General features: G+C 33.6%; 4 protein-coding genes across 10 annotated transcripts in view; 1 reads left to right on the top strand and 3 right to left on the bottom strand.

Annotated features, from left to right (window-relative positions):
* The window catches only part of LOC115243134 (5'-AMP-activated protein kinase subunit beta-1), a 2,063-nt gene extending 950 nt beyond the window's left edge, over nucleotides 1-1,113 (top strand). For both annotated transcript variants that reach the window (XM_029819876.1, XM_029819877.1), the window contains exons 3-5: nucleotides 63-338; nucleotides 428-658; nucleotides 741-1,113. In XM_029819876.1, coding sequence (XP_029675736.1) covers nucleotides 63-338; nucleotides 428-658; nucleotides 741-887 — 654 coding nt within the window. In that variant the 3' untranslated portion in view covers nucleotides 888-1,113. The remainder of the gene's footprint in view (nucleotides 1-62; nucleotides 339-427; nucleotides 659-740) is intronic.
* A 93-nt stretch (nucleotides 1,114-1,206) lies between these two features.
* On the bottom strand, nucleotides 1,207-3,075 carry LOC115243133 (pancreatic triacylglycerol lipase-like). The gene is made up of 5 exons (XM_029819875.1): nucleotides 2,415-3,075; nucleotides 2,158-2,306; nucleotides 1,887-2,063; nucleotides 1,530-1,805; nucleotides 1,207-1,463 (listed from the first exon to the last, which is right to left on the bottom strand). Exons 1-5 carry the CDS (start codon nucleotides 2,648-2,650, stop codon nucleotides 1,225-1,227), a joined length of 1,077 nt encoding a protein of 358 aa, XP_029675735.1. The 5' UTR covers nucleotides 2,651-3,075; the 3' UTR covers nucleotides 1,207-1,224.
* A 148-nt stretch (nucleotides 3,076-3,223) lies between these two features.
* Nucleotides 3,224-6,332, bottom strand: LOC115243132 (F-box only protein 22-like). 5 transcript variants are annotated; one of them, XM_029819872.1, is made up of 6 exons: nucleotides 6,024-6,332; nucleotides 5,536-5,702; nucleotides 5,177-5,206; nucleotides 4,846-5,098; nucleotides 4,271-4,644; nucleotides 3,224-3,613 (listed from the first exon to the last, which is right to left on the bottom strand). In XM_029819872.1, the coding sequence occupies exons 1-6, from the start codon at nucleotides 6,203-6,205 to the stop codon at nucleotides 3,549-3,551; spliced, it is 1,071 nt and encodes a 356-aa protein (XP_029675732.1). In that variant the 5' UTR covers nucleotides 6,206-6,332; the 3' UTR covers nucleotides 3,224-3,548. The 5 variants fall into 5 exon arrangements, with proteins under 5 accessions (XP_029675732.1, XP_029675734.1, XP_029675729.1 ...); XM_029819874.1 differs by having other exon boundaries at nucleotides 5,623-5,702; nucleotides 6,024-6,331; XM_029819869.1 differs by having other exon boundaries at nucleotides 4,846-5,206.
* A 370-nt stretch (nucleotides 6,333-6,702) lies between these two features.
* The window catches only part of LOC115243131, a 3,406-nt gene continuing 462 nt past the window's right edge, over nucleotides 6,703-9,646 (bottom strand). The window contains exons 2-5 of one of the 2 annotated variants that reach the window (XM_029819868.1): nucleotides 9,179-9,518; nucleotides 8,245-9,030; nucleotides 7,058-8,175; nucleotides 6,703-6,976 (exon numbers count right to left, since the gene is read on the bottom strand). In XM_029819868.1, coding sequence (XP_029675728.1) covers nucleotides 6,829-6,976; nucleotides 7,058-8,175; nucleotides 8,245-9,030; nucleotides 9,179-9,518 — 2,392 coding nt within the window. In that variant the 3' untranslated portion in view covers nucleotides 6,703-6,828. Of the gene's footprint in view, nucleotides 6,977-7,057; nucleotides 8,176-8,244; nucleotides 9,031-9,178; nucleotides 9,627-9,646 lie in introns of those variants that run through there. The other variant, XM_029819867.1, reaches the window with a different exon arrangement.

The following is a 9,646-nucleotide window of genomic DNA, read 5'->3' as shown; positions in this document are numbered from 1 at the left end:
ATATATATGTATACACATATTTATAAATACTATATTATATAATCTTATGTGGATATGAACAGAATAGCCAACAAGACAGAGAGGATTTTGGCGCACAGCGACCAAGATCTAACACTGTCTCTGAAGGAACAAAAGTTGCAGACAATAAGGTGCTACCGACAGTTTTCAAATGGGAAGGAGGAGGGAAGCAAGTATATATTAGCGGAACATTCACTGGATGGAAAACATTGCCAATGGTAAAGAGCCATGGGGATTTTGTCACAATAATTGATCTGCCAGAGGGAGAGCATCAGTATAAATTTTTCGTTGATGGAGAATGGAGGCATGATCCTGGACTGGTGAGCATTATATTTGTGAATTTAATTACTCTGTTTATTATGCTATATGCAGTACTTATAAAATGCAAAAAACTATTGGTATTATACAGAAAATCGTAGACAATGGCATGGGCTCTAAAAACAATTTAGTCTCTGTAAGGAAATCTGATTTTGAAGTATTTCAAGCTCTTGCAAAAGATAGCGAAGGCGTTAGTAGTAGCACTCAAACAGAATATGGGCAAGAAATACCACCGCATAAACCTTGGGAAAAGGTAGCTGGTCCGCCTATCTTGCCGCCGCACTTGTTACAAGTTATCCTTAACAAGGACACACCATTATCCGTAAGTTAGATTAAAAAAGAAATATTTTGGATAAAATTTAACAAGACATTCTCTTTGTCATTGTATCTATTATTTTTTTTAGTGTGAGCCTACTCTTCTACCTGAACCAAATCACGTTATGTTAAATCATCTTTATGCTTTAAGTATTAAGGACAGTGTAATGGTCTTATCAGCTACGCATCGTTATCGCAAAAAGTATGTTACTACCCTGCTTTATAAACCAATTTAATATTAAGCTATTCCTGTATTTTTTGGTGCTGCTCGTTTCTTAACTATCATGAAGTAGTATAGATGCCGAGTATGGCACGATTGATGCGTAAAGCGAAATTTTACAAGTCCTTTGGAGGCCAGGGTATATTACAATATTCAGAAATGTTCGTTTATCGTTATGTTTATTATATTTCAGTTATGTGTAAAATAATGTAATTATTATTTATTAAAACCAAATATTTCATATTTGCTCTGTTCTTGCTATCATCAGCAACCAATGTAGAGTAACATGAATTACTTCGAGATATATAATCATCCTGAGGAATTACAATTTCTATATGCGATATCGTTTTTATTTAGATATTGTTATCGGTTACTTTCGGAATGTACGCGTAAGGTGGACCCGATCTCGTTCTAAGAAAGAATAGACCCTCGGCAGTCTGATCTACATGCTCTCCCATAAACACCACTTGCGAATTGGCGCAATTACCGTTCATATATGAGTCCCAGTTATCGCATTTTGTCGCTGAGAAGCCCGTTTTTGAATTGATGCTTTCCGTGAAGTATTCATATGATCTTCCATGACTGCAAGCCTCTGAAATAGAGGTACGATGTTTCTGTTACAAGAATCTAAGCTAATAATAAGGAGTACTTGTATTACCCATTATTTCGGCAACGCAGCAACACCCAGGTTGAACCGCCGTACCAGCGTTCGGATAGAAGTCTGCCTTCCCCAGAGGTTGAAGAAAGCCTAACACACCTCCGCAGGAATGTATGACGTCAACGAATACCGCGTCAGTAGAATCCAATCGAGTTTTTTCAGAAGCGAGCATGTGAAATCCCGGCAACGCTGGATCTAAGCCTGTTACTCTACTCAACTTCCCAACAGTCGTCGCGCCGCCCGCGTTTCCCGCCACGTGTGCACCGAGAGAATGGCCTTATGTGGATCAACGACGAATACAAAGTAATGCAAATGCAATTATGAAGCATTATCATTATGTTATACAAGACGATATACCGATAAAGTGAACGTCCTTCGTCTTTAACCCAGTCTCTTTCACTAAAAAATCTATGAAATTAGCAGCATCAGTTCCGACTCTTACAGTGTTTTGCATCGGTCCCAAATAAAACGTGCTCGCGGCCAAAGGTTCCCAATCCACGAGGATAACATTATAATCGCCGTGAGTGAGAAAAGCTGTTCCGAAAAGCGATAATTATCAAGAAATGCGCTTTTCGTCGGGTGCACCGAGATACAATTGTAAAGCAATCAAAGAAATAAGTAGTCATACCTTCTTTCATTTTCAAAAGCCCGACGCTCATGGCACTTGATTTCCAACCGTGCGTTATGAATTTCGTTTTTCGCGAAGGCTTAAAATTAGAATCAGCGAAATTTGTGGTATCATTTAGAGTTACTCGCGTGCCTTCTTTCGGATTGGATCTTTAAAAAAAATACGAGAAGCTAGATCGAATAAATAACTATACACAGAATAATGCTGCGCAAGCAGTGAACTTATTGTTAAGAATTATACAATTTGTAATCGGATACCGAGTATAAATTATGTAAGCTATCTCCGATCCGTCCAATACGCCTCTCGTTTCGCTATCTTGCACTTTTAACACTGCCACTTGGGGTTGTCCATTACCATCAGGCATGAATATCCAATCCTCTCCGTAGCCGTCGTATCTTTGGCGCAAACCACTTTCCCATAGTTCCGAATGCGCAGAAGAATAGCACAGTATAATGAGAACAATAATTTGTCTCAACAGCAGATTTAATAACATTTTATCAGCGTATAATAGCAAGCAAAATCGTTTATGATCACAAGTCGTGCGAATCTCAGACCTTAAAACTGCTAATGACAGACGTGGTAATTAAATCGTTGATGCCGCGAGGGGAGACTCCTTTTTAAATCCTGGTAGCATCATGATAAGACGCCAGTATACCCTTTCGCTTGGCCTAGTTTCTCCAGTTTTTATCTCATACCGTTGTATCGCGAGCGCGGAAGTACTGTCAAGCGGCCTCGGAAATTATAATTGTATTCAGAAGGGTGCAGATTACTGAATTGCACACAACACCTCGTGCACACATATCGCGCGCGACCAACGCTACATTAGCGTTAAAAAACCGGCTAGTTAACCGATAATATTACAAATGTTAAAATAACAACTCAGTATCTTGGAGTATTTGCATTTGCATTTTCTGATATACGTGCTTTAATCAAGGCGGATTACATTGGATCATCCGTCCGGTATAATACGCGTATAATTGTTTATAGCATGCGTATCAGAAAACGTAATAAAAACGGAATAAATAAAATATGTAGTACAAACAAAATACAAAATATGTGCTCATAGTATACGAACAATAATATATTATTACATATAATATATTTATTTCTTTAATCTTCAGACAACGACATCTTAGAACTCGTACAAAACACTCGTAGAACGCATTTAAGAATAAAGTATGATCTCTATATTTAGATTTATTGCTATACATTCGTCATGTTGTATGTTTTTACTTTATGAATGCAAGCCCCATTGTTTATGTATAATTATAAATGAAAAAAAGAACAGTTCGAAAGAGAAAGAAAGACAGAGATCTAGTTAAAATCTAACAATGCGCGAATGAAAAAAATAATCGTAGCACAAACATCCATACGCGTCTTCTTTCAAAGCATCAACCGTACGTAAGTATCATAAATATGGTCGAGTATTGATTATACCAGTCCTTTTTGCCCTCTACTGAAACCAAATAAAAACTATATATATGCTTTTTCGAGAAACAATATTTTTATTGAGAAAGAAATTAGAAAGTCGCTCACTTTTAAGCAAGAAATAATGGGCTAATTAAGAGCCTGGCGCGATAAATGAAGCGCAAATTAATTTTTATATATGTTTCTTGTTTATTATGTACGTTTCGGTCCTATTTTTGGACTATCTTAAGCAACTGTTAATATTAATCGGTTTTCTTGTTTTTTATGCATCTATTCATGACCCTCAGTAACCATGCATAAAAATGATGAGCCTCCCTCCGGTTTCAGCCACAAAGGAAGCATTTATTTGGTCATGTTTTTTTGGAAACATAGCATAAATCGAGATTTCGTCCGTCGAAACAAGGCACCGCGAATCACAACATTGCGGGACGCAACTGTTCAATTTCGTCTCTTCACTTTTGTGTATGGTTACTAAGGGTCATGAATAGATGCATAAAAAACAAGAAAACCGATTAATATTAACAGTTACTGAAGATGGTCCAAAAATAGGACCGAAATGTTCATAAGAGATAAGAAACAAATATAAAAATTAATTCGCGCATCATTTACCGCGCCAGGCTCTATTAATCCATTATTTCTTACTTAGATATTTAATATTAAAGCTTTTCATTTCATATTTACTCACTTTTCTTGTCCATCTCATCAATGGGCATCGTATTTTTCCCAAACTCGCCGTTGCCGAAACAACCAACTAAAGGTACTTCGGGAAATAATGTCTTGAATATCGTTGATTCCACATTTTTCTCGTCATACATACCACATCCACGAGCTTTACATGCAAACATAAATCCCACGGAATGTTTCTTTAATTTTACTTGGTTCTTAAATAATCTTAACCTTTTTATAACTTGCTCCTTTGTACTGCATCTTCTGTCTACAACTATAGACCATGATTGTATCGAACCAGTAATTAGAACAGCTATACAATATTCATAAGGCCTGCTAAAAATTATGTTATCTACAACACCACCCCATAAAGAAGTTATTCTATCTTCTCCACTATAATAAAAAACAAATTTATGTTATCCAATATCATGTCATCCAATATCTGTTATACATTATTTTATATATATTAGGTTGATGCAAAAGTTCGTCCCCCTGTTCTTTCACTACTAAAAACATAAAACAAAAAACGAGACGAACTTTTGCATCAAACTAATATATATGTATAAAATTGTTGAGAATTTATATTTAAATTACCTGTATTCTTGTATAGCCGAGGCCAGAAGTGTTGCCATTTTAGCACCTTTCAAATCATTACACAAGAATATTAAACACGTAGACTCGTCATGATTTGGTATAAGTGTTTCATCAATCATATCAATAAGTTTCTTTTTATGCTCTTCGAATAACGATAATGAAAATTCATGCTGATATGTTCGCGCAGCATATTCTGTACATAGGATTGCGCTGTTGATTTTCACATTTGGAGCTTCTGGCAAAAGTGCGCATACTATATTTGGAAATGCTTTATATTCGATCTCTTCTTTATTGATAATAATACCACTAGTATATAACATTATGGCCTTACAATTCTGTGGGAGTGTATCTCTGATCCATCCTTATAAAAAAAGATAGAAAATTAATTTCAGCAATATTATTCCATAATCTAGATAAAAATAAATAAAAAATATAGCTTATGTATTTATTTAAATATAAGAATATAGAAATCACATATATAGAGAAATGTGATTTATCACAAACTGTCTTAGAATGCGAATCTCTTTTATTTGTTATTATTAATAAAATTTTTTCATTCATCTCTATACTGAATATATTATGTAATAGTTATGCTATCCATAGACATTATAATAATAAATATCAATAAATTAATTAGGATGAATTTGTTTATTGAAAAGAATATAAGATATATATATGTATATATAATACCTTTTATATTAGTTGGTATTTTTTCAGGAATAAAAAAAAATCCTATAGCTGGTTTAATATTTGATTTTTCGATACAACGTGTTTTACCTGTAAAATGTAGGTAATGTTCTATAAAACAATCAGGACCTCTTGTGTATTTTTCATGATTTGCAGCTTCTAACCAGAGCCTATAAAGAATAATTGTACATTGAAGTTCATACTATATATTAGTATTAGTTTGTAATATAATGTGCTTTTTATTTACAATTTAGCAGATTGTAATAAAATGATGTTAAATATAACTGCTAATAAATTTACGTATAAAATTTGTGAATTTAAGTGTATACCCTTTAAAATAAATGACATAAAATGCTTTAGAGATTTTTTTATATATCGAATCTGCGTTCGTACTTATATATAATTCTTTAATTTTTTTTGAATACAGAATTCTGATCATGTATTTAGGATTAAATTAAATGCAAATTATTAACGTGTTACGATTGTTATACCTGCAAACCATCGCGGCTCTTCCTAAGTCCATGCCATTTAAATATGTAAAGACAATTCTCAAAATGTCATAGGTTAGGTAAATATTCGAATCCATTGGATTTTCATAGCTTTCATAGCTTGTGCCATCATTTTCAGATCCGGTAGAAGTTTTACGAATTCTCTTTTCCGTTGGTTCTTCCATTTTAAATCCGTAATTCGTAATGCCTGCTTGTTAAATATCACAATACCGCGACATACATACGAGATACAACAAGAAAGCAAAACAAAACTGTGTATGTAAACACAGTACACATACAAAGATAGACAGTAGATCTCTGACATCAAATGGCTTGAAAGAGAAAGAGAGAGAAAATATATCAAGTAATGTTTTTTCTCTATCTTATATTTGCATATTATTGCGATCATCTGTATTATGCCAAAATACTGCTATGAAATTATTTAAATACAAGAAGAATATATATAGTTTTATCTTTTTTTATATATATACATGGCAAAATCAGTCAAACATTTAACATAAGAAAAATACAACAATATGGCATCTTTTACATGATTAATCACTTTTTTTGTATATTGTGCATTATATGTTTGTGCAAACTTGTTTAAATAGATACTTTGAAATGCACAATTATTTATCTCAAAGTACGTAAAGGATAAAAAAAATCTTTTATATTTCTCGCCTTTATAAGTATGTAAAAGTTTATTATGATAAAATAAAATTTATGGATTTTACAAAGCAATCTTTGATTAGATAGATAGACGCTGCCCCTCATTTGCTCCAAAATAATTGCAACCAGTAGAAAATATTCAGGTGCAAATTATATTTGGCATTGTTATAATACCTGGTTGAATGTACGATATCGACATTGATACATATGCTAATATTATCTGAGAACCTTTTGCATCCTGTTGCAGGCGATTCAACTCGACAGGTTGGAGAAACGAGTCTTCTTTCCTATAATTTTGTTGAAAATTACTGAATGCTAATGTGTGTTATCAAAAAAAAAAATACATTTTTCTCATTAACAGAAGATACCTTATCACTACCAAACTGTACAACGGTTGACCAGGATTCGCTTTTCTATAATGATGTGTACAAGAGTACACATTGTACGATATCTTGTGTCTGTTTTTTTTCCTTCTAACAGTCCTTTCTGGTGCTGGTTTTATTATAGCGAGTTTACTGAAGATCTCCGCCAGTGAGGATACATTTCTCGGACCGATTAATGGATTGATGAGTTTTACAACTTGCACTTCATTGCATTCTTCATCACTTTCATTCTTATTTTTATAATCTTCATCGTCGATCGTAATAGTTTTCTCTTCAGACCATCTCCTTTTTAGTTCCGTCCATGAACTAGCTCCTAGACGAGTCGTAAAGGAAGGACGATTAACGATCTCATGATCAACCTGATTACTTCTATTAGTGTCATCGTATCGTCTCGCAACGGGATGCGTATTGTTATGCATCGACGCATTCTCTAACATTCTTCGTTGACAAAATCTCTGCTGCCACGGAAAATTCTGATAGAAACCATGCCGGAATTGATTCTCCGCAAAGAAATGTCTCATTCGATAGCCCTCCATGTGCGCGATTGGCATTGCAAAATTATTCATTTGTATAGTCAGACTTCTGCTTTGCTGAACGGCGTTTCCATTATTTCCAAAGGCGACAAACAAATTGTGAAATACGTTCTGCGTGATTCTATTCTGCACATAAAGGTCTGGACTGTAATTAAAGGGAAATCTATACGCATAAGGCAAACCGATGTTCGTCCCATGTATTTGGTCCATAGAATAAAACGGTCGTGATGGACCGCATAAAGGCGATCGTGAATGTTGATTATGGAAAGGAGTGTTTCTATTATTAATAGCCACAGGACTCCTCAAATGCGACGTATTTTGCCTCGCGTTTGTTCTAATATCTCTGCAATTCTGTCGCGCTCTTTTATCATTCTCTTGCATGCGTGAAATTTTCATCCGATTATATTGATAAATGCTCTTCTGAAGCCTTATATTATGTGGTATATATCGCCTGGGAATTTTCTCTGTAATATCCGTTTGAAAAGCAATATTTGGTAACAAATTCAACATTTCTATTCTTGTCATACAGTGTGGTAACTCCTGGATCTCATCGTCAGACAATTCAATTACCTAATTGAGACAAAAATTATTTTGTAAATAACATTTGCAATGCATTTTATGTATATAAAGATATCTTACCTCATGCTTAGACTTTTTCACATGTGATAACTCATCAATTTGCGTGAACTTTCGTTTTTCCACTTTTGAACTTTCATTTGTGAAACCAGAATCGATTACAGAAATCTCAGGAGATAATACTTTATCACTCCTCTTAGGCAATTGCTTAACGTTACGTTGGATGCGAGCACCCGGCCATTTTGATACTTTAATAACTTTCTTCGAGTTACATGTTGTATCTCTAAGAATTTTGATATTGCCTAGCAAAGTTTCATCAGAAATTATTTCTGGTTTAGAATTTCGATTATTTTCTTCATTACTTATATCGCTTTGTATCATATTGTTTCCCATTAATTCAAAAGTAACTGAATTATTTACACTTTTTTGGTCTTCTATGCTAGATAAAAGATGGACCATTACATCTTGTACTATTTGATCCACAGGTTCTTCTGTAATATTTTCTTGTTGTTTTGTGTCAGCATTAACAAATGATTTATTTGACGTTTTCATTACATTTTTTACCAAAGTTTCTTTTAATTTTTCTGTGTTTTGTTGATTCTGCAATTGATTGTCAAACATTCTCAGTCCACTCTCAGGATCAACAATAATTTTCCGTTTAATAAACTCGTCTGATCTATAGCATTTTTCTGGTTCTTCATAAAAAAAACGTTGTATACGATAGCCATAGCGTGTTAATTGACTATAAACTCTATATTCTTCCAAAGTACATACTGAGTCATCAATTAAGATCTCATATGCTTGTTGAACTGAACATGGTACGCCATTCCAAATGAGTTCAAGACAATTCTATATAAAAAAAAAGAAATGTATATGTATATGTATATATATATATAAGGATATTAAAAATAAATTGTATTTTTAACACATTAAGTATTATAGAAGTAACTAAGTTTCATAAAGTTATAAAAATTATATTAAATTTTAGAGAACATACTGTTTCTACGAGAAATAATGTTTCTTCTGGTAATAAATATAGGGATCCATCTTTTTCCAGGCCAAAATTATTCCATTCCTGACCAGATCTTTTAGTAACAAGGGCTTTCTTTTGGGATGGTATCCATTCAGCACTGGCTAATTCTGAGATACGTTCAACTCTTTCAATATTTAATAAGTCTCTACGATTTTTAAGTCCTTTTTCAATCTGAACATTTTGGAGCCAAGAGTTATTAGGCTCAAAATGCTTTTTTCCACTCTTGGGCAAAATTTTTAAAGATCTTTCCCATTCTTCTAATATGCTACCTCTAATACCCTTGCTGCGTAGTAGTTCTTCTACCCTGTTTGTAAAAAATATATCAACTTTCACTTGACTATAACAAATGCAAATGTTAACAAGTATGAAATGCATGCGTCAATAATTAATTATGATATTGTGATATAACAGTTGGCGTATAATCAATCTTTC

The sequence above is a fragment of the Formica exsecta genome, unplaced genomic scaffold, assembly GCF_003651465.1.
Source record: "Formica exsecta isolate Colony F162 unplaced genomic scaffold, ASM365146v1 scaffold690, whole genome shotgun sequence".
Lineage (NCBI taxonomy): Eukaryota > Metazoa > Arthropoda > Insecta > Hymenoptera > Formicidae > Formica > Formica exsecta.
The sequence above is the reverse complement of the archived record's forward strand: the minus strand, read 5'-3'. Positions and strand labels throughout refer to the sequence as shown.